Here is a 25,460-nt window from a genome sequence, read left to right as displayed (position 1 = left end):
ATTTCTGCAGACATTTGTCAAGCATTACTTTGTTTCTTATATATTTAGGACAGCTATTTCACCGCAGTAACCCCCTGAGTAATAATCTTAGAATATGCCTTTCTAAAATATATATTAATGAATGGTGTTGAATAAGGATGGCAGATGTACCAACGAATGAACACAACTGGTTTACTAATTATGCATAATATAGACTTTATTAACAGTAAATGGTCCAGTTCATTTCCTTTCCTAAATCATTTCTATTCTGGTGTGGCAGTGCACACATTTAATTAGTCGTTTCATATCCCAAGATACTGTTTTACCTGAAATTAATTTTAAGATAAAACAACAATAGTTTCTTACTTGACATCTTTGGAATCCTAATAGGTCCGCTGCTACTGCCATCCCCTCCATCACTGAGCGTTTTTATCTCTATGAAGTAGTCTTCCCCAGGTGGAAGCTGGAGCTCTACTGATGTTTTATTTGTTTCCACAACATTTGTTCTACTATGCCAGTTTGGCCGATATATGACCTAGAAATGACAATGCATTGCTGAATTTGACAGTTCTTGATGAAGAATTGCTTGTCCTATTATGTGAGCAACAGTTGTGTATTGCCAGGCCACACATTTAAAAGTCTTAAATATTGTGCGTGATAAGCATAATTACCGATGTCAGGCATATTGAAGGGTGCACTGTGTGGCAGAGGTGCTGCATACAAATGCGGTATTCTATTAAATTTTACTTGGGTGGGTTTAACAAAAAATGATTTCAATTGCAAATTGCAATCTGAGGGTGGTTCAACAAGCCCTAGCAGTTTTCAGTGAATTGGGCTCCAAATCTGTATAAGGAAAGTGGTTTGGGAATACTATCACAAAGCAGATTTTCTACTTCAAATGTCAAGATCTTAAGGCTGGTTCTCAATTATGAAGTATATACTATTTAATTATTTATGACATTTGAAAGAAAAAAGTGATGCCTTTCTAAGCTTTTGATTTTTCCTCCCTGCTGTTTGTAACATACTAGTGCACAGCATAAAACTTCCATATCTGAAATGCAAGCACCAAAGCAATTGGCTTGACATTTTTAATCCATAGTGTTTCTGTCATTAGGAAAGCTGTTTTTTTTTTGCTTGCAACTACATATTTGAAAAGATAGAATAGTGCAAAGAAATTTGGTCACAATACAAGCCATGATGCTATTCAAGAAAATGATAACTAGGATTCACCTGTGAAAGATTAAATATATGTATTACCAATGCCCAAAGCCTCCAGCTAAGATGATCTGCGCTTTTTAATGCTACGTGTATAGGAACTGTCTCCAATTCCCTCATTCCTCAAAACTGTACAACCGTGAATGTTCCACCCACTCAAAGGTATAATGATATCTACAGCCCTGGGTTTTTCGTAAATACGAAATAAATCCGAACTAAATAAAACAAAGTGAAGATATAAAACGAAATAAAATGAAAAATTATAAAGCAAACATAGAATGACATTTTTAAATTGGGAGGTTTATGCAAGAAATACTTGCAATTTTAGTTGTCAAGACTCAGCCGTTACCATAGACACGGTCTGAAGGGAAACGGAAGCTCTGACTAGCACTTGCGCAGAAGTATTATTTGTAGTGAGTCGTTTGGGAATTAAAATTGTGATGGAAGAGAAGAGACATTTGTTTCTAAAATGCCTAAACCGCACATAACAATTAAACAACGCTGCAAAGATGTTCTCCTGACTTCTCTTGGCTAACTGTTCAATTCACTGAAGATAGCCACTTGGGCATCAGTGGATACAAATATGTTGAAGGAATGTATTGTGAACGTGCCTCTGCTGAGGGAAGTGGAAATAAATTATTTTGTGTTGTGGTACATGAAACTAAGTGACAGTGTGAAAGATGCAGTTAAGAATAATTTCGATTGCTCTGACGATATTGTTGACATGCTGTTTGGGCTCAGGTGCCAGAATGCCAGCTCATGTCTCATGTACCCTGTGGTTTCTGTTGACTGTGAACTTTTTTTTTGCAAAGTATTTAGTGATTGTAAGTGACAGTTGACAGACCATGAAAAAAGAAAACGTAGAGTTCTGTTGTATGTTTGTGTTTAATTCTTAATTTGAATACTTGTGCTAGATTGAAGCTCCTTATGAATACATGCGTAAAATATAGGACTTTCCTTTCAGGAAACTGCTTTTCAAGTTAATGCTGAATTGCACATTTTGAAATAAGCAATTTTTGTTGTGTTTGTTGATTTAATATCCTTCCTGCTGATTTGATTTCCATTGTGCAGTAATACAAGTATTTTTGTATTTTTATTTCATCTTGTTATATTTTTATGAGGGCATGGGCAGTATTTACAGTTAATAGGCAGTTAATTAAAAATAGCGGGGGACTTCACTTATGTTACCGTTACTGCTGCTAATGAGAAATTATGGTAACTAATTTATTTTTCTTGGTCTGTTTATGTCAAAATAATAATACAAAAACGGATAATGTTTAAAGAGTATATAGTTAAAACATGATGTACACTTTGTTTTTATTTATATACATCTATGAGTTATTTTATTAATGTGTATCTGTAATACAACTAAATAAAACAACATTTTTAGTGGATAAAACTAAATAAAATTAAATTTGTGAAAAATAAAACGAAACATTATAAAAAATAAAAATAATGATATCCAACAACACCATCACCACTCCTCCATATCCTGTGAAGAACAGTTAATAATTATTTAAACTATGTTTGAGAAAATATAGACCATACACGTCAATAACCCTTTTTGACAACTTATAGAACATGAAAACTATTGAGAACTATGTTTTATCAGCTTGGCAATTAACTGTACAATGAAGCAGACAGCAGTTGGTATTCCTTTGTGTCAAGCACATGCCTACCATTCAACTTACCTTGTATCCAATAACCTCTGACTCATTTTCCATTGCTTTTACATGCTCCCAGTTCAAGAAGATCTTTGAATTAGTCAAGTTACACTGAATCTTTCCAGGAGGTTGACTAGGTGCTAAAATAGAAATCAGATACATATTACAATTAAATCAATATCATGTTCGGTGTTTCAAAACATACTTTTGGTTTTGTTCTGAAATATGTAATTGCATTTTGATGTAAATAACTTACAGTAACAGTACAACACAGAATTAACTTGGTTGTGGCATTTTTGTGTGTGTGTGTGCTTTGCACCCATAAACTTGCTGTTGGGTAATTATCCTAGCTCTAAGCTCATTCATAGATGCAGTGGTAGTGTATTAATACAAAACAACACATTTACAATTTACAAATGATATATTTTCAACAATGTCACTATGGAATTCCCATTCATTTGCTATGCTGTACTTCCTGTGTGCTGAACATAGGGATAGATAGATACGTACGTGGCTTTTTTGTGGTGGTGTTTACTGGTGCACTTGAAGGCCCTGTCCCAGCACTGTTATAAGCCTTGACTTCTATAAAATACAGTGTGCTTCCCTTTAGGCCTGTAATATTTGCTGTTGCTTCTGTTGATCTTACTTTCTCAGCCTGCTGTTGTAGTTCATCTTTATCCCAGTATACAACCTGAATATTAAAATGTAAAGAAACATTAGTACTCGTAAAGTATGTATCATTGCTGTATTCCATCCTAAATGCATTTCATCCCATACCTCAGGGGAAAACAACCAGAATATATATATATATATATATATATATATATATATATATATATATATATATATATATACACACACACACACACACACACAGAGACAGACACATTTGTTAGTACATTTATTTATTTACTTAGGCCAACATAAAGGAGAAAAACATATTTCCAAAACTAAGCAGGGGAATGGGAATTGCACTGTACAGACAACCTTTTTACCATGTCAGAAATAATCTCATTGTCACGCAAATAAAATTCATACCTCATAACCTAGAATCCTTTCACTGCTCATTTCCCATGGCACAGGATCCCAGTATACTTCAATTTCAGAAGCAGACAAACTTTTAGCCAGTACTCTGGTTGGTGCCATGCTTGGCTCTAGATTGACCAAAGGATAAAGCATTTGGTGTTCAAAAGTAAATAAGGGATACATGAACCCCCAAAAATATATAAATACAAAAATACAGTACAAATGTTGTATTACATTATATAATTGAGTGTATGCAGTATAACAGGAAAAATACAGTAACAGTTTGTTCTCTATGGGATTTTTTTCTTCCTATTCATACAGTCTTTGTTTTTTTTTAATGATGTTGCCTGATAAAAGCAAATCATGTATGCTATTGAACTCAGAATGGGGTGAATATACATGTTTCCATGAAGAGTTTTCCAAACGTGTGATCCCTGAGCTCTTAGAAGAAACATCACATAATGATGTGAAAACCACAAAACAAAAAGCTGTGGGCAGGCGCTGTAGACTCTGCGTTTAGTTTTTTTTTTTACAGCCTACTTTTAAATTAATATTTTTATATCTAATTACTAATTATTTTGTGCTGACTGTAGAAAAAACAAACCCTGCATACTAATAGTGAAACAAGAGATGCATCACTTACATTGACTTTGTGTGTGTTACTCTCTTTGAAGTGTTGCTTATTACAGAAGCAAATCTAAGGCTGTAAAAAATTGTTTGGAGTAATACCAAAACCAGAAGATGGGTAAACGGAATAATCAAATTGTTAATATTCAAAGTGTTTGCAAACTAAGAGCTAATTGATAATTACATCTAATACGCCAAGTATGGTTCAAATGAGTTAAAAATACATTCATACACCTACCCTCTTCCGCTGAATAGACAGTGGTAACCTGACTGAATGGCCCTTCTCCAATAATATTGTAGACACCAACTCTGACTTCAAACAGAGATAGTGGTGGAATGCTTTCATTTTTAAAGACATATCTTGTAGCCTCAGCTGATGCCACCACTGTCTGCATCCATGTACTTGTACCAGCTGGTCGAAAAGCAACGACATACCCAAACCCTTCACCATTCTGGAATTCTTCAGGAATAGGCTTTGTGTGAAAAAAAAATGGAAGTCAAAATGGTTCAAATATGTAAGGTAACACATCAAATGCAGAAATGCTTTGAAGAGATTTTGTACTGCCTTCATCTTTGTTTAAAGACAAATCATAGGGTTGAATTTAATTGCTGTCACCAAACTGAGATCCATCACAAAGTTAATGGTAATAAGCAAAAAAGTAAGAAATGAATATCCGAGAAAATCTTTTATTGATAATTTCGAAAGATAATCCTAAACTTAGATCTCCAGGGGTAAAGAATAATGTTACATTTGATGTATGATTTCTGAGACAGTTACTTTGACTTTAAAGGAAATTTGCATCTATCTGTACTTTCTGGAAATACATTTGCTAAAAGACCTTGGGAACAATCCCTTTATTGTTCAAAAGCACCTTGAACCTTACATAAAAAGTTCTCATTTAGAATTTCATGCACTTCATTCGATATTCACAGTCATAGTTTCTTACTTGTACACTGAGGCAGTATGCACTTTTTTTGTAAAGGCCACCGATTCATATTGGGTATCTTTTCCTTAATTAAAAAAATTCAATTAAAAAGGTTTCATCATTAACAAATGATGCTCCTCTGGGCATTTGTCAGAAGATTGCAACAAGACTGCAATTTCTTCATAATAAACAGAACATGGAAATATATAAATAAAATACAAAACAGAATATATTCTCCAGCTGTCACATTTGCAAGTTTTTTTTTTTTTTTTTTTTTTTAGGATTTTGGAGTCAAACAGGAAGTGGGTGTGGGAATCGCCTCAAAACAGCATTTCTGGCACTTATTTGCGCTAAATGTTTTTATACAGAATCTAAATAGAAATGTACTGGTTACTGAATGTGGGTTTACTGTTTGTCTTTGTAGGTGAAATAACTCCATACAAAAGTGATTATATAAGTAGACAGTGTTACCTTACCTCCCATGTGATGACAAGTTCAGACCGACAGCCTCCACCCCCACTCACATTAGCCGGTGCCACCTCAGGGACTGTGTATTTTCAAAATAAATACATTCATTAATAAATAATAATAAACTTGAAATATTTGTGTTGATTACTCTTCCTAAAAAACATTTACAGTAGTAGTGATACATTTAAGGATAGGGCTAAACAGAAAATAGGAATTGAAATTGCTTTAAGACATAGGTGAGTATAGCAGCTCCACGTTTTTGCCCCAGAAGCTCAGGATAGGACTCTATATGTTTTATATTTGATACAGTTGGCATTACATTTTTGTGGATGTAAGCATGAATCACACACTGCTTTTCCAATGTCAGCCTTTAGAATGCTAATTTTTACCCTGGAGAGGCCCACACTACCTCATAAGAAATACTACTGCAAACACTAACTGTAATTCACATTCTAGTCCCCGAAAGAGTCGCCATACAGGGACTGCCTACGGCACGTTATGGGGTCTTGATTGACAGGTGGGGGCCCCGTGGGTGTTTTTCGCGAGTTTAATTTGGGGTTATGATTAGAGGTTGATGCTCAGGATAAGGGAATGATTATATAGGGGTGCTCGGGGTTAGCCTGGGCAGAGATGAGCTGGTTGCAAGCTTCCTTTACGCTGTTACAGTGGGCCGGTACACTGTCAATATTTAACGCAATAAATACTTCTTTGTACCTGAGTAATGTGGTCCGGAGTGTCTCCGGGGGGTCAGCCGATGGGGAACGCTACAGTACTTTCTGAGCTGCTGCATTAAGCAGTATAGTCCAAATGCATTGTGAACGGAATACTTTTATTTTAAAGGGGGCAATGATAAATTATGTTCACACAAATAAATGGCCAAATAAAATCCCTCCCCCTTCCCACAATTTAATATTTACAAATCAACAAAAACCTCATCTTGGTTTGGTTAATTAATCACTGTAATAACTGCCCCATAACATTGATCTTAGTCAAAGTCAGATTACATGTATTGTTTATTGTTTCTGTGCTGTCCTTTTTGGTATATTGCTTGCAGTGTAATATATGTTTTCTCACTCTTGGTGTCACACCACGCACATACCTGCTGTTTTGGTTTTGAATTGGTTGGATGGTGCACTTGGCTCCCCAACCCCAACACTGTTGCTCGCCACCACTCGGCATTCATAATCCACCCAAGGGTTTAAATCTACTACTGTTGTTCTCAGCATATTTCCAGGTATGACTTCAGGAACTATGATTTAGAGAACAAAAAAAACTTGGCTATGTATATTTTCTTCCAGGTATTCTGTTAAAAAGGTGTAAAATAATCTTGTATAGAACATATTGCTACACATAATGTAATAAAAAGCCAATTGCTCAATGAAAAAAATAGAATTGCAGCATACTGTAAATACAAAACACATATTATTATAAACAATGATACACACACATATACACACATATTAAAGGAAACTGATAAGAAAATAATCCAGAAATAGGACAACCATTTTTTATGCTGGGTTGTTTTTTTGATCATAATAATAATAATAATAATACAACGACAATACAATACAAATTTCTCTTATATAGCGTTCTTCATGCTTTACAAAAGAAATATAAGAAAGCCTGTCTAATATATAATCTAGCTACAAATAAACAGACCCAAACAAATACGTTTTTAAATGGGATTTCAAAGATTCAATTGTGCTAGCATTCCTGATATGAATCGGGGGCAAGTTCCAAAGACGAGGGGCATTATAACTAAATGCATTTTAGGGACTGTCAGAAGATTAGCATTTTCCGATCTCAGGGAACGACCAGTCACATATGGGGTTAACAGATCTTGAACATAAGAAGGTCCAAGACCATAATATAATAATAATAATAATAATAATAATAATAATAAGAATAAGAATAATAATAATAATAATAAAACAAATGAGATGGATGCAGTAATTGTATCAATTTTAAAACCAAGATTAACTAAGATTACACATTTTAATCGTGAAATAAATCACATTTATTTATTTTTTTCATTCCTTGACAGCCCTAATATATATAATAGTTGTTTATATATATATATATATATATATATATATATATATATATATATATATATATATATATTTTTTTTTTTTTTTTTTTTTTTTTGAGGTCTTTACCTGTTTTAACAGCTTGCCATCCTATTGAAAACGGTGTCCTTGCCTGTATGGTATAAGTGGTAATGGGGCTTCCATTGTCAGAGCCAGGCCTCCAGGATAGCTGGGCTGTAGTATCCGCAACCTCCAGCACTCGCAGGTTTTCTGGAGGACCTGGTGGACCTGACATAGAAAATGAAACCACATTCAGATTTCGGTCTGGTTCTACAGAAATCTATTCTTTGGATGATCTAGTGGTACCCAAGTAGGAAGCATTGACACCCTCTCCCTTGAACAGCATGCAATACATGTTGATTTTGGCTACATAGTGTAACACTGGTGGGAAAAATCACATTTGCTTGGTTTCTCCAGTTCTGAATCCGAACAAAGATTTAAGAGAGCTGAGTGTCACAATATATCCTGTGGACTTGCTATGACCAGTTGTCAGGAAGTTGTGGTACATCCCTAATACACCGGTAATGTGTGTTATTACTTATCAAGACTTTCTTTACTGAATTTTTGTTATTATTATTATTATTATTATTATTATTATTTTGGATAGAATAGTGTGTGTGGTGGGGGGGGGGATGTAAGGTTGGCAGGGGTGGGGTTAAATCTGTCACTGCCAGCAAACACAGGTAATTGAGTGCTAATTGGGAAGTGGCCACATTTATTTAAAGGAGGAGAAATACTTCTTCTGGGAGAAGGAGTTTGGTGTGTGTGTGTGTGTGTGTGTGTGTGTTTAAACTGTTTTGTTTGTCACTATTCAGTGAAGGTGAATGCCCAGCCTGACGCTATCCTGTCAGAGAAAAAAAAAAGTGTTGTCATGAGAACTAAACGATTGATTCACTAGCTGTCAATACTTATTGCCACAACTGCATATTGAGCAAGATTAGTTAACATGAAGCATTTAGGCATAATTTGAATTCTTTTTAGTGATGTTAATAAAAAGGGCAAAACATAGCTATTGGGGAATACTGCAGTGAAATACCATAAATATAGTCACTGTAAAGCTGTTTATATCATAAAACCAATCCACACCGATAGATAAGTAACAAAGCAGCAGAACTGGTATTATTAATCACTTTAGGGTACCTGAATTCATACCCTTGGTTCAGAATATAGGCTCCTTGAATGGATTTACATTTGACTATTCGTTGTTGAAATAGTATAGTATTGGGGAAACAATGATTTTGAAGTTTAAAAAAGTGTATATGTTTGCATTCCATAGTATGGTCTGACAAGTGAATAACCATGAAATTAAACACGTTTTAACACAACCAAATCATTTTAAACAGACAATATTCCACGAATGTACCTCTAACAATTAGGTCTGCAGCTGCTGACACAGTATCCACAACTGTATGCACCATACAGACATATTTCCCAGCATTATTCAGTTGAATGTTTCTGATCATCAGATCACCAGCAGAACTCTAAAAGGAAATGTAATATAAAATGTCACCAGACAGAACAATTTATGGAACACATTAAAACACATGTATAAGAAATGTATACAGCTGTCACTGGATTATCCACAATCCCTAAACACCCCGCCCCTTCTAATGAAAAAAACAAACAAACAAAAGATTTAAAATACCATACATTTGAGCATTTTCCAAATCTCAAATGAAACTTTCATTATTCACTGCTAACTTGTTTTCAGAATTTGAAATGCCCTGCATCGGATGACCAGTTAACATTATTTTCTGTCACCAACACATTACTCTACAATCCATGCCCAGCAGGGACATGTTTGGGTTACTATCATTTCTGACCAATTACGCATGGCCCATTTCAGGGTTTCCAGACACCTGCCCTTTTGGCTGCTCATGTGGCGCACTTACACTATTGATCTTTAAATTCAATAATGTTACTCTCCTTGATCATTCAAAGACAAAAATACAGTGTAGAAAATCTGATCATGTTTTTCATCAGAGCTAAAAAAAAAAAAAAAAAATCCCCCAGTAGAACATTTTAAGAAATGCCGAGACTCTACCAAGGCTGTTTGAACCAAATACTGTAAGCTTGCTGGATTCAATCAACATATTATCAATACTGGTGTCACAGTGGTCTTATCTGGGATTGGCTTTAAATACTTACTCCTCCAATTTTTTCATAGTGGTCCCCTTGTCGGTTAAAATCTATTAGCTTCCCATTAAAAAACCATTTGAAAGTGACATCTAGTGTAGAATCTTTGGATACTTCGCATGGTAGAACAATGCTTTCCCCAACAGTTGCATCTATGCTTAAAGGTGGCAAAATAATCTTTGTTGGATCTAAGAAAAACAACAAAAAGAAACAGTTGAGATTGACTGCAATTAACATAAATAAAAAAAAAATGACAATGATGGTAAGATGAGAACCTTATAATGTTGTCATGTTTATGTAATTTAATTTTGATTACAGAAAGCGATACAATTACAATATGCTCTTCATCAAATTACCAGTGATTTTTTAAAGTGGTTTTCACTGTACCACATAATGTAAATGTAGAAGACAGAGTGCATGTTTTGATAGTTTCCAGTGATAAAATGTTGAACTAGCTTATAATAGTAATATCAATACTACTACTACTACTACTAATAATAATATCTTAATGGGAAATAAATAACATCTAGGTGACATATTCAGCAAAGGCATATAAGAACTAGAAAATAGATATTTCACTTTCTCATAAAAATAGCAGTTCTTCAACATAATCTGCATACTTTTAAAGTGATTAATAGTAATGAACACAGCATGTTCATTTTTAAAGTAAGCATTTAATGTATTACTTTAGAGCGATACTTCATAAACTTTCTTCAGTAGGTGCCAAATGATTTTCTTGGACATAGGCACACAACCAATAACTCATAGCTGACAAAGCCTAGAATGAGTTATGTTACTGTCAGACAACTAGGAACATAAAACAACTATATATTTCATTATCAATTTCATGCTTGGGTTATTTATTTATTTCAACACCATCTTGAAAATACATTAAAATCACCCTTCTAAAGGCTTACCTTTTACCACCAAGCTTCCTGAGCTGCTTGACTTTCCAAATGCATTTCTCGCTACACATGTATATCTTCCGTCATCTAATTTGGTTATATTGCCAATTCGAAGGCTCCCATCCTCAAGAAATGTTATCCTTGTGACAAACATATTTTACAGTGAACAAACCACAGATCACCAAATACATATACAAGTGCGTTGAACTTTTACAATGCAGTTCAATAGACGTTCAAACCAATTATCTTTTATATGTGTAGAGGCTGGTACATGCTTAACTCATGATAAAATGATTTAAAAATGCTTTAGAATGATGGCCAATTCTGTGTGTAACCAGTTATGTTGAGTGTATTTGTCTGAAAACCATTAAATGTCAGTACCATACATATTCCCTGCCAAAGATATTTTAAATGATATAACAGGTGTCAGTATTATGAAAAAGTATGTCACTAGATTGCAAACATCTTCAGCATGCAGAACGGAATCTCATAACAAATTCATAGTATAATAAAAAATGTACAAGGTTTGGGCTAACAAATCTACAGGCACTTTCACTTAATCCCTGTTGACAGGACTATTTATCCCAACAGATGATGCTCAGATATTTATGATTCTTTAAGTTCATAAAAAGTACCAAGCATAACAGAGAGGAGGATGGGAGAAAACCAGCAACCACACAGTCTGCAAGCGAGGGTTTAACTGATGTGGTTGCACAAGCTTTAAACTTCATCAGAATCAACATACATAACTTTTTTAGCTAGCCAAGTAAATGCTTGTCATTCCAATAACCACCTTTTGGTGATCAGTCACACAATTTTCTTGAAATGGCCCAAACATATTCTATATATTTAAACCTTTTAAAAGAAGAATTCAGGGCTCCCGAGTGGCACATCCAGTAAAAGCACTCGCTAGAGTGCAGGATGCGCTCTATAGCCTGGACGTCGCGAGTTCGAGTCCAGGCTATTCCATAGCCGACCGTGGACGGGAGCTTCCAGGGGGTGGCGCTCAATTGGCCGAGCGTCGCCCGGGGGGAGGGAAGGTTAGGTCAGCCAGGGTGTCCTCGGCTCACCGCGCACCAGCGACCCCTGTAGTCTGGCCGGGCGCCTGCGGGCTTGCCTGTAAGCTGCCCAGTGCTGCGTTGTCCTCCGACGCTGTAGCTCTGAGGCGGCTGCACGGTGAGTTCGCAGTGTGTAAAGAAGCGGGCGGCTGACAGCACACGCTTCGGAGGACAGCGTGTGTTCATCTTCGCCCCTCCCGAGTCAGCGCAGGGGTGGTAGCGGTGAGCTGAGCCTAAAAAATAATTGGGCATTTCAAATTGGGGAGAAAATAATAAAAAACTAATTGGCAACGACTAAATTTATAAAAAAAAAAAAAAAAGCATTCATTTGTATATTTGTTGCTACTAATTATCATGTATTTACCTCTGATCTTTATATTTTTAGCAGGACCATGGGTGGATTATACTTTGTCATTTAAATACATTCATGACAATAATCTACTTAATTTGCATATTTGAAATAATCCTTGTGAGGCTTAAATGGCCGAATACATATCACATCACAAAATGAGTGGGAGTCTGAAAAGGTACAATACAAATTGGAATGACTTTATGACTGAAGTCTTTTCTCCAAGTCTCTGTGATTACATCAATGCAATAAAAGGTGTGTAACCCATTCCTGAAGGTTATATAACAGAATAAAGACTGATATCAACAAAAGGGGATATCAAAGAATTTATTGGACTACCACTTTGGACTTCGCCATTATAGGGTTTTCTATAGGCTAGACTATGACTCAAAAAAACTTTTTTTGGAGATGAATGGCAAGATTGCCGAATAAACCTCAACATCCACATCCACGTGACATAATGTGTTATTTTATTGGTAAAGTGTTAAGAATTACTATACAAAAGCATGATGCAATATGCACTGTATCTATATTGCAGGGATACATATAAAACTTTACTGGATACCATTAGCAAGTTTAGGTCAAGTGTCAGTTATAAGCAGGAGCAGCATATCTGTCCAATCCATGTGGGAGTTCCAATCCATAGAGGAAACTAAAGTCTCAAATAGAAAAGATGAATTGAATCATTACTAGAAAAAATATTGCCCCTAGTACTAAGTTCTGAAAGGGTGACCTTGTCTTTTCTGTAAATCAAACCTCTGCTGGGCTATAAACTTTGAAGGCAAACAGATAATTGTTTCACTACTGTACTATCAAGAATATATATAATGTGTTTGTCTTTTCTAGGTCATGTGGTGTCTACAGGCATTTTAATTGTTTTGTTGCTCTAACACTGGCACCGAAAAAGCCAAATAAGTGCCTTTTGACAATCTATATTCACGACAGAGATATGCCTGCGCTACTGCTTTTTTTAAACGATCAATATAGTTTCCAGATTTGTTGCAACATAAAATTATTTTCGTTTCAGAGGCATAGTTACACAGCGCGTGCTTTTTATTAAAAGAGTTGACTTCACTGCGGAGGTGGCATCCTGTGCGTACAGACCGAGGTGTTGACAGTGTGTGCTTATATTATCTTTTTTTTTATTTTTTTATTTGGGGTCCAGGGGCCAGGTTCGTTATAGCCGAAGGTTTGTTATAATGAAGATCGTGTTCTGTAGTTTACAGAGACAGACGGCATGCTCTTTATAAATCCTAATTACTGGCACTTGCTACAGTTCATCATCAAGAACACTGGAATAGCTTGGCTTGCTGCAGCTAGCAATCAACACTGCTTCAGGATATATCCTCGTTCCTATCGGAGCCATCAAGTATCTGTGTCCGCAAAGATGACCACACAAAAATGTATCAACCAAGTTCCAATAAGTGTTTGTTTAAAGACATTAAGCAAGGTAATGGTAGTAATATCCTTTGGCACTGCATTCCATCAAGATGCTGCCCTTGCTGTAGGAAATGAACATTTACTTGTGCAACACTGCAGTACATGTCTGGTGCTAAAAGCTAGTATTGCTTTATCCCAGTGTCTTAATACCAACTAAGGTAAGCATGCTCTACAAGTTTTGGTAGAATAACCGGTGCCTCTGTGACCAAATTTCAATACAGGCATTATTGAAGGCAACTTTTTTTTTTTTTTTACTTTTACCCTTGTTCTCCAACTGGACCAACCCCTACTCACTCAGGCAAAGATACAAACAAATGTATATAGCACTTTTAAGTAGACCCTTATGAAGGTTTACTGAGGGTTGCCAAGGTAAGAATGGTTAAGTGCAGAAAGTATGAACAGGTTAGCTCTGTACATTGTGTGAAAGCATGTTAAAGCATTGTAAATACCATGAACTTAAAGAATGTTCATACAAAGGTCCACAGATAAGTGTTTTTCTTATACGCTGCATACAAAATACCTGTTGCCAGGAAAAATAAAACTACAGTGTGTACAGTATGCCACATTTATATCATTTTTAGGAGAACAGGTGTATTATAATGGCATAAGTGCATTTTCTTAATGTGATTTGTACTTTTTTTTTCAATTAGTTTACCTTTTGTTTTCCTTGAGAACTTCACTGCCCTTCTTCCAAGAGAACGTTGCTCTCGGAGAGGCTTTGGGCCTGCACTCAATAATAACTTCCCCACCTGCTGGGATAAGTGTTGTTTTTTTCACTGGACTTTTGGAAAAATCTGGTGGAGAAGCTGAGACAGAAAGAGCATAGTTAGCACAGCAGGCTAACGCATTGCCCTTTGAAAACGGAAACATTTACAGATCTGTCTCTGCCCAAAAAAGGGCAAATAATAAGGTTAATTTATTAAGGTTTGGATAGAATCAGCTTGGATTACAGTTAACAATTTACATAAATGCATAGACACATACATACTTTCTTGACAATTTTAAGTTTTATTCCATGCACATTTTATTATCATGCTACTACCAAAAAAATAATTCTGCTTACCTATAACTTTAAGCTCTGCACTAGCATATATGGTCCCATGACTGTTTTCTGCTAAGCACTGATACATTCCTGAATCAGTCAAATTGAGTCTTGTAATTGTTAACCAACTATTTTCTACTTGAATTCTGTCCTGTTGATAAAGAACAACAGCACATAAAACTTAATTTGCTTCATAAATGTAGTTCTTGGTACAGAACACGCTAGTTAACCTTGCACTTTATACAAAAAATAATGCAATTGTTATGGTATTCTGTATAGCCACGACTTCGAAAATGACGAAAATCGGTAATTACTTTAAACAGCAAGCTGTCCATAAGCTTGGTAGCATTCAATAAACTTAATTCAATCTGCCCTAGAAGTTTGCATGACCTTTCCTTAGAACACATGCTTCCAATGTATTATTGATTTCACTGGCTGTCTAATTCTTCTAAGTACATGATGTATAAGACAAGTAAAACAGTTACATGCAATCAAAAAGTGTGTGCATTGGGTGCATTATACAATGATCTAATCAAGGATAATTGGATTCTGTCAAACTTTACCCATGAACACTCTTAACAATTTTAAATCTAAGCACTTTATTGTCAGCCAATCAATCTACGATATATCCCACAGGGTGAAATATATGCATACAAACATACAGAAATGAATCTGATTAAAACAGTATATCAAAGGTTTTAGCTGTGTAATTATTTAAGTACATTTTCTAATCAACAAGCAAGGCACATATCAATACTTAATACATACTTACCTCCAATACCAGAGGGTCTCCATTCTTCAACCACCTGTACATAGGGTTTGGCTTTCCACTGGCTTTACACTCCCAGAAAAGAGTGTCTTCAATAGCCATATAGGAATCTTTCAGTGTCTGGACCCACTGCAGGTGTTCAAAATCTATGAGTGAAGAGTAAAATAATTATTGTAAATCTTATAGTAGTTGTAGACAAACCATCTGGTTATAGTCCCATTTTAGCTGTATACTGTAATAACATAATTGGAGCGGTCATAACTGAAAATGAGATGTGTACAGTTATGAAGATACTAGAAGTTGTTCAATGACTAAAAAATACACAGATATGGAGAAATATATATATATATATATATATATATATATATACGCTACCGGTCAAAAGTTTTAGAACACCCCCATTTTTCCAGTTTTTATTGAAATTTAAGCAGTTCAAGTCCAGTGAATAACCTGAAATGGTACAAAGGTAAGCGGTAAACTGCCAGTGGTTAAAAAAAAAGTTCAGGTTACCAAAAACTGAAAAATAATGTACATTCCAGAGTTATACAACAAGGCCTTTTTCAGGGAACAAGTAATGGGTTAACAACTTACAGCTGTTCTGCAGCAATGGAAGTAAATTAAGCCTTGAAAGTTGATGCTAACAATTCCTACAGGTGTCCCAACTTTTGTTGATTACTTACAAACCCTCTGTCTGTATAAAAGCAGTGTTGGAACAGACTGTGTTACTACACCGTCTTAAGCATTATTTGGACAATATTGTACTGCAGGAAGTAGTATATTGCTCTCATAATGGCGAGAAAAAGGCAATTAACAAAGGAAGACAGACCATTATAACCCTTAAAAGTGTAGGTCTTTCCTTTAGAGAAATTGCAAAGAAAGCCAAGGTGTCAGTGAGTACAGTTTCCTACACTATCAAAAGGCACTTGGAAACTGGAGGAAACTCTGACAGGAAGAGGTCTGGCAGACCCAAAGCCACAACAGAATCAGAAGACAAGTTTCTGAGAGTCAACAGCTTGCGTGATAGGCGGCTCACAGGACAACAGCTTCAAGCACAGCTTAACACTGGTCGAAGTAAGCAAGTCTCAGTTTCAACTGTGAAGAGAAGACTTCGAGCTGCAGGTTTGACAGGTCGAGTGGCAGTAAGAAAGCCATTGCTAAGATGGCAAAATAAGAAAGAGGCTTGCCTGGGCCATGAAGCACCGCCAGTGGACTTCTGAAGACTGGAAGAAGGTCTTATGGACCGATAAATCAAAATTTGAAATCTTTGGTTCATCACGCGGGGTTTTTGTACGCCGTCGAGTAGGCGAAAGGATGGTTCCTCGGTGTGTGACACCAACTGTCAAACATGGAGGAGGAAGCGTGATGGTCTGGGGCTCTTTTGCTGGATCCAGAGTCGGCGACTTGCACAGAGTGAGTGGCACTCTGAACCAAAACTGCTACCACAGCATTTTGCAGCGCCATGCAATACCCTCTGGTATACGCCTAGTTGGTCAGGGGTTCATCCTACAGCAAGATAATGACCCAAAACATACCTCCAGGCTATGTCAGAACTACCTTAGAAGAAAAGAACAAGACGGTAGGCTTCAAATCATGGAATTGCCAGCACAGTCTCCAGACTTAAACCCCATCGAGCTGGTTTGGGATGAACTGGACAGAAGGGTGAAAGCAAAGCAACCTACAAGTGCAACACATTTGTGGGAACTTCTACAACAGTGTTGGGAAGAACTTTCCAAACAATATTTGATTTCCATTGTAGAAAGAATGCCACGAGTGTGTTCGGCTGTTATATCTGCAAAAGGAGGCTACTTTGAAGTGTCAAAAATTTAGATTAAATTTTGTTAAACAAAACGATTCCATGGTTTCTTTTTTATCTCCAATTGTTTATTTGTTCTATGCTTTAATTTCAGAGTAAATTGAGACATTAAACTGCGTAAATTTCAATAAAAACTGGAAAAATGGAGGTGTTCTAAAACTTTTGACCGGTAGTGTGCATATATATATATATATATATATATATATATATATATATATATATATATATATATATATTAAAATCAATTGTGTTTTTTTTTTGCTTTCATCCTTTGTGAAAAGTTAAATTGGCACCTCAACTCTCAATAGACTGACGGACAATAATTCTGAGAAGAGAAACGCTGATATGTAAAGGCCAATGTTGTCTACCCTGTTCCATGTAGGGGAAAATAATACAATGCTAAAACAAGTTTCCTGCTGCATAAGTAGTACTGTACTGTTGATAAAAGTAAATGCAAAAATGAAGGTCATCACACGCACAGTACAATGGTAACAAAGAGTCTTTAGGGAAACATTCTTTACTGAAGTTTGTCCTTTAACTGGCAAACAAACATGTTTTTTTTAAGTTTTTTTCCCTATGATATCTGTGCTTAACAACAGACTATCATCTTTAGAGCCCACAAAAGCCCAAAACTTAAAAGGTTAATTGGTACAAATTCATTCTGGATACTCTTGTCTGCCTAATACCCTATCACAGTATGAGAAAATAATAGTTATTAAATTACTCTCACTATATAATTAATAGAACAACCATTTTAATTAGGATTGCTTCAGTGAACTCTGACAATAATTAGATAACTTCATTCAGAGTGATGATGCCATTAGGTATATTGTGTTATCTGACACATTTAATTATTGTACCAACTCTTGATTCATTTTACCAAATTAAAATGTGACAGTTAAAAAGGAAGTCTCATTTAGACTGGATTTATCTTACTCTAATTCTGATTGACTATTTTTTCACCATTTCTGTATATCCCCTTGAGGATTCAGTCTGTGTAAACAAGTGTACAACATCTTAAAGGTCCTGTGCCATGAATAAGAGAATTCGACTGGCATTTGACGTTGTTGCTGTCTGGAGTTTACCTCATAACACATGCATAGAACTCCAAACTGGAATCAACTATCGGTTGAATTTGAGAGAGGGGCTTTAGAATAGTAGGATTGAATCCCATTCCAGTGTCCATGATGTTGTGAGATAGCAGCTCACCCCATTGCATACAACAGACTATTGAAAAGCACTGGATCCCAATGTAGCCCCAGAGAAAACATATAAAAAATAAAGCCTCGGCACTGATCATAACAATGAGACTAAGGCTAGGACTAAATCAAAACTCTGACAACCCGCTAATCACACTTGACAAAACTGTATTTAATAGCATGTTCTTTTTATGAGTAGAAGAAATGAGATACACAAAAAAGATGCTATTAAAAACAGTTGTGTTAAGTTGCGATTAGCGGGTTGTCAAAGTTTTGATTTGGTCCCAGCCTAAATCAGAATAAACACTCGGGTCAAGTGGTTGAGAAATGAAAGAGAAATCTGTGTACTGGCATTCTTCCTGCTTTCTACTGCAATTCCAGTTCACTCGTTTGCAATGCTAGATCTCAAGGGCACAACTTGCCAGATACCAACAAGACTTTCCCTTTAAAACAACAAACCACACCTACCAAGCTTAAGTGTAACTGCATAATACAGCAATACATGGCACCAGTACAGAACTAAACATAACAAAGATTACAGGTGTCCCGTAACAATGGCATAGTCGTGCAAAGAGAAAACTGTTTTCACCCATTAGAATTCAATGGGAACTATTTTATGTGAATCAATCCAAGAACATACCATAGAAGGTCAGCCTTCCTCTTGCAGTATTCTTTCCTCTTGAGTTTTCAGCAGTACATTCATATGCACCTGCATCCTCTTGCTGGAAGTATGGAATTTCAAGGACCCCATTGGAACTATTCATTTTTACTTTGCCTGTGAAAGGGGCACCGTCTGCTCTTCTCCATGTTATTACAGGGACAGGGCTAGGCAGGTTTGAACAAACAAAAAAAAAAATAACAAGGTCCAAAAATAGTCCCCAAATAACAACTATTAGCAGTACTTATTTTGCTAATAGACAATTGTCTGTGATCAGTGTTGCATGTTGTTGTTTTACCTTATAAGCAGTAATTGCTTATAACAGATTGCTATTCATGTGGCTGTTCAGTGCTTATGCATTAATTAAAACTGTTCAGACTTACTTTCCCAAGGCAAAGCATTCCAGCTTTACTGATGATCCTTTAGCAACAGAAACTATGTCTGAAAATTGAACTTCTATTTTGGGCTCATATTCTCCCATCACAGCTGTTAAAATGAAACAGGATTATTAGAATTCTTGCTGACCTAGCTTAGCAAAATCTCTCCATCAAAAGCAGTTGTCACTTATTTAGCTCCGTTAAAACAGAAAACCATCAAATAACCCACCTCTGTTAAACTCACTCAGAACACGATTTTAAAAGTCTACAAAATGCAGTATTAATAGATCTGTAATTTTTGCATTTGAGTCCTTGAAAAGCAGAAGTGAAATGACAAATTATCTGCAGCAACAAGGCTGTACCTGGGTTAATATTGACTCTCTGGAATGCCATGAACTTGTAATTTCAATATTTTTGCAAGAAGCAATGAAAATAGACAGTGATCAGTGAGCAGTTGGCAGCAATGAAGAAGGAGCTGAAATATGAGTGGAATGACAGCCAGAACCAAGTTCAATGATTCACCAATTTGCCTCATTCTTCTACTGGGATCAGTGTTGTTTAGACACCAAGCTGATTAACCTTCTTAAGGTTTCTGAGCAAAATGAATGCAGCCTTGGGTCTTGGCAGCTGAAATGTAGTGTTTTAATAACCTACTTCCATGCTGCTAGCCAGCATTGTTTTGTTTTGTACCTTTGTTTCATTTATTATTTGCTGTATACTACACAACGCATAGCACTTGTCTGGTTTCACAAACCCTGATTGGAAGTAAACTTGGACTTACCTGAGGTAAGATAGTCCGAGATAGGTGACACTTGAGTCTGTGAAAGCAATGTATCTTATAATAATAAAAAGACTTACCATCCCTCCGTAGTACTACAGGAGTTGGAGAACTCAAAGCGATGGTGTTGGTTACAACGTTCCTGACTACGCAGGTATAATTGCCTACGTCTGATGCTTCCACTTTTGCTATGTATAAATTTCCTGTCTTTTGTGACACAAACCGACGACTGTCCTGCTGCACAAAGTTTGGATGCTCATTGAAAATCCATGAATATGTTAGTTCTAAAAAAGAAAATAAAGAATTGTATTATACAGGGTAAAAGAGTTGTGTTAAATATGTTATAATACTTGCTATGAATGTATCATTTATATATAAATTACCACTGGTAGCCTAATATGATTAGAAGTTATTTGTCCCACCCTCATACATACATAACAGTAACAAATACTTAAAAAGTTTGAATTAGCTCTGGGCTAACAACTTCAGACAATATAAATGAAGATATGATAAGGATCTCAACCCCAACCAGGGCAGCATGACCTTATAATACAGAGATCACCACAAGTATTTTTAATAAACAAAGTATGATGCTACTCCCTTGGAGATGCTACAGTATGTAAATGTCAGAAGAAAAGTTCACCAGATGTCCAATATGCACCCATTATCCCAAGCATGTAGCTGGGCAGACAAACAATATCATACTAGCTAAACAGTAAAATTCTGTAGGGACTTGGGTCTAGTTGAGCGCCCGTAATGTTAGAAAACAGATGGTAATCAGATGACTAATGTCACAACTTTAGATGTCACAACATATCTTAACCCTTTGCGGTCCATTGTCGGACCTGGTCCGACATTGCAATTATTCCTATCAGGTCCATTGTCAGACCCTGTCCGACATCATTATAGAAACGCAAAAAACGGGTTTCTAGTCATTTTTTCTCCGGAAAAAGCCAAGAAAACCATTCAATGGCCAAGTGGGAGCGACAAGAGCCGAGACAAGTCGGAAAACAAACAAAAAAAAAGGCGTATCTCATGAATGAATGAATACATGGCCCTGGTATCAGATAACGGGGTGGTCATAAGCAAACAAGCTGGCTGATAGTGCGTCAGCGCACAGAGAACAAGGACATTTGCAGAGCTTTTTTGAGGAGTTTGGTGATAAAACGAGTGATCAGGGGATGATTGATCGGTATGTACGACTATTATTATTATTATTTATTTCTTAGGTGAAAGCTATAGCGAACGAAAGAGTGGGGCGGGGCTGGAGATGCCTAGTGAGTGCTTTGTTGTTATGCAGGGCCTTTTAAACCCGTTTGACTGTGGAAAAAAATACTTTTAAACAGCGCGTCTAAAATTAACTGCGCGTGTGAAAATAAATTGGACCTGACGTGCCTGACACGCACTTAATAAATGGACTGCAAAGGGTTAAGGGTAGGCAAAACAAATCTGTTTATGCATCTAGTATTCTGAGACAGTATTCATATATTTTTTGACTCTGACACTACAATTCAATAATTTACCATTAATTTTAGTACAGAGTTTCAGTAGATCAAATATTTAACAGCTTTTGTATAGATGACCCCTGAGAAGTGAATTGGTTAAACATTCCGATGTGGACTTGTCCATTTCCAATCTGAATCCAAGTTTTGCTTTAATTCGGTTTTAATTCTGTTACTATTTTACTGCTTGCACTCAGCTGTTCACCCTAAAGGGTCTTTGTATTACTTACAGTGACTTATTATGCCACCTTATTGCTCGGTACACTTATTTGCTGCACATTCTGTGGGTCCTGATAGACAAGACAGCTAGCTGCTTGCCACATGTTTTGTAGCATTTCTGTGGTGTCCAATCCATCTGTATACTCTTTTCAGCGTATTGATTGCAGCTGCTCTGCTGCTGTCCCTCTCACATTTCTATTAATTTCATTTTTGACAACATGATTTAACTGCACTTTTGATAACCTGCAACATGCAACTTGCAGAGGCTGTCCTCCAGCAACTTGCTGGAAGTGGCGCCCAATGACAAGCTGCACTGGAACAGTTAAATGTCCTGTATGTTTGGTTCCACCAAATCTATTTTATATTACAAACACTGTAATATTATTAACTCTTTAGGGTCCATGCTATTTTCGCCTGTTTTATTTTACTGTTGTTAGATGTGTGCCTATAACTCTTTAACTATAAAGCATACAGGTACATGTCATACATGAAATGAATGTACACACACTGCTTCCTTAAAAAAAAGTTAAATAGTCTAAGACTGTGTTTGTTTAGTACAGATAACAAAAACCACAGAAAAAGAGAGACGCTTTTTAGAAAATGATTTATTGTTTATAATTTTATTTTTGGCATGGCCAGCTCAAATCTGACAGCATACAACAAAACTTGAACATGTAGGGAACAAAAAATGAACAAATTGGATAATAAATAAAGGAATTATGGACATATATACCAAAAACAACCAAAAATAACTGAACATTGGAAAATGTGCAAAAGAAAAAAAAAAAGAAACGCATTCAAATTATTCAGGGCCCTGATCATGTGATGCAAGATAGAGTTATTCACTGTGGCTACTTGACGACCATGGCAACCTAACCCAAACAGCTGACTTGTGATCCATAAACAGTAAAGAAGTTAAGAAGAACAACAAATATATATTTATCAGAAAATATGTACTTGTGCGTTCGATGTCGCTATTTCTCTTCTTTTGTAAAGATTTTGTCTAAAAAATGTTTGTTTACCTCACCGAGGTAGGGCTGTCATAGAACGCAGCAGTAACATTGCAAAACACTCGCATTCACGGCTCTCTAGTGCCAGGCTATACTGGAAAAACACGTCTAGGACCTCATTTTGTGAATCTCCTGTTTCGAACCATGCCATGCAAGCAGGGCTGTCTATTATAGTGCCTGAATAAAAATATTTAATGGGTCAGGTCAACTTGTTTTTTTTTTTTTTATGAGCAAAATTATTTAATAACTAATGCCAATTACAACCTAAAATAAAACACGAGTTGTTTAACCAAAATTCTAACTAACACATTATTTGATAATACAGTATATAGTGTCATTCATTTATATACACCCTTAAAATGGAGATACCTCCAGCTTCCTTTTTTCTAGTTTGGTGTTTAAATATAACCTCCATATGTTATGTCTAGCTTTTAGCTGATGCTTCATGACTGACTGGTCCAACAAATTAATACCCTGCCATCAAACAGCAGGTAGACTAATTTAGGCCTTAAAAAAATCACTTAATGTGCATACTGGCATACTCTTTAGTATTATTCCACCTAATGAGGCAGAAAGGAACAAAAACGTCAAAAAAGTAACTATTGCAAAACCTTTGAGGCTCAATTCTGGTTTGCTATAAAATAAAATATTAAAAGATTTTTTTTTTTTTCTAGTGGGCATCCTTCAGCTACCTAGTTGTTGACACTTATGCTTAGTTTTCCCACTCATTCATTACCTGCTAGTTAAAGAACCCTTAATTATCTCCACTTAACAAAATAAAAGGTAAATTATCTACAGCTAATGCCATCTGCAGATGATATTAATGGTATTATACACCAAACACATGTATTTGTGTTTTTAAATGTTTTAGGCTATATTTTGTACTGGATAACAGGCTGCTTGAGATGTATGTCATTGTTTACAGTGAGCTTCTAAATTCAGTTAGCTTTTAGAGGGCATCATACTGTGGGATACAGTACCTGACTGGCTGAGACGATTGGTGAGGTTTATCATATTGGGTTAACTGCCTTACCTCCTGAATGTGGTGGTGGTCCACACAGCAGTACTACAGCCTGTCCCTCTCGAACTGGAACTGCATTTCTTAATTTACTGTTGAAGTTTTCAAGATCTGGAGAAAAATAACAAGTTATTTGTTTAACCATAGCCGTTATTGACAAATGCTGTTTACTGGCAACACTGTATTTAAAAAACAAAACTAAACAAAAAATACTTTACCTAAATAAGCTTAAAACATGTTGACTCCTCCATATCTACAACTTGTCAACTTATCAAAAGCAAAATGTAATAGAATTAAATAAACAACAATATAGGGTTTAAATAGAATCATACTTTTTTTTTTTTAATTTGTAAATTCTACATTAAATAACTGGACATTCTACATTAAATAATATTTCCCTTAGCAAAACTGAAGACTGTATGTACTGTAAAAAAACTTTATTTTATAAACTGCAGCACAGAAACACATCTCAGGATTTTTACAAATATATCTGAAGCATACTATTTTACACACATTGTACATTCTTATTCAATTACTTTCTGTTCCTTAACCACGCTTTCTTGAAAAGATCAGACAACAGAGCAGACTTTGTGTTCTGATAACTGTGGACGTTGAATTATTCATGGAGTTTCACTTGTATAGCCACTGACATATTGTATAAAAAATCATCCACCTTTCTCTGCAAAATCATTTAATATCTAGAATTAAACACAAATGTACTGTTTTATTTTAACCTTAAAATATAAAAAGATTGAATAGACTTTTTAGATATATTTATCAAATCTGTCTTTGACATCCTTCTGGCTTCATAAATCTTGTACTTTATTCCATTATTGCACAATTCATTATCACAAGTGTTTTGAAACATGTATATTTCTGCTTTTAAAACTAAGTTTATTAGCATACTCTGACACTACATGTTAAGGATACAGTGAAGCAGCTAGTTGGAAAGTTTAAGGTGGCAGTATTATGACCCACCACTGTTTGCATCATTAAAATAGCCCTATCTATGTGATATGCTGTTATTCTGACATGGATTACTTGATACTTGATTAGAGCCTGCTGCTGGATAGTCTGTTTAGAAGCAAGCCATTAGTATTCCATTCAGCTATTTCTGTTTTGCATGCAACTATTGAATGTAAGGGTATAACTGAAAGAAACTGCACATGCAGATTAAAAGCAATTTTAGTAG

General features: G+C 35.8%; 1 protein-coding gene across 1 annotated transcript in view; it reads right to left on the bottom strand.

Moving 5' to 3' along the window:
* LOC117411784 (contactin-4-like) overlaps nt 1-25,460 on the bottom strand; it is a 75,310-nt gene that overhangs the window by 1,496 nt on the left and 48,354 nt on the right. Inside the window, exons 5-22 of the mRNA XM_058988687.1 lie at nt 24,284-24,379; nt 20,600-20,803; nt 19,748-19,850; nt 19,347-19,531; nt 15,698-15,840; nt 14,947-15,076; nt 14,539-14,689; nt 11,049-11,176; nt 10,144-10,319; nt 9,359-9,476; nt 8,065-8,223; nt 7,005-7,154; nt 5,914-5,984; nt 4,750-4,984; nt 3,897-4,012; nt 3,369-3,549; nt 2,886-2,998; nt 346-514 (exon numbers count right to left, since the gene is read on the bottom strand). Coding sequence (XP_058844670.1) covers nt 346-514; nt 2,886-2,998; nt 3,369-3,549; nt 3,897-4,012; nt 4,750-4,984; nt 5,914-5,984; nt 7,005-7,154; nt 8,065-8,223; nt 9,359-9,476; nt 10,144-10,319; nt 11,049-11,176; nt 14,539-14,689; nt 14,947-15,076; nt 15,698-15,840; nt 19,347-19,531; nt 19,748-19,850; nt 20,600-20,803; nt 24,284-24,379 — 2,628 coding nt within the window. The remainder of the gene's footprint in view (nt 1-345; nt 515-2,885; nt 2,999-3,368; nt 3,550-3,896; nt 4,013-4,749; nt 4,985-5,913; nt 5,985-7,004; nt 7,155-8,064; nt 8,224-9,358; nt 9,477-10,143; nt 10,320-11,048; nt 11,177-14,538; nt 14,690-14,946; nt 15,077-15,697; nt 15,841-19,346; nt 19,532-19,747; nt 19,851-20,599; nt 20,804-24,283; nt 24,380-25,460) is intronic.

The sequence above is a fragment of the Acipenser ruthenus genome, chromosome 16 (assembly GCF_902713425.1).
Source record: "Acipenser ruthenus chromosome 16, fAciRut3.2 maternal haplotype, whole genome shotgun sequence".
Taxonomy (NCBI): Eukaryota; Metazoa; Chordata; class Actinopteri; order Acipenseriformes; family Acipenseridae; genus Acipenser; species Acipenser ruthenus.
This window is presented reverse-complemented; position numbering and strand designations above follow the sequence as displayed.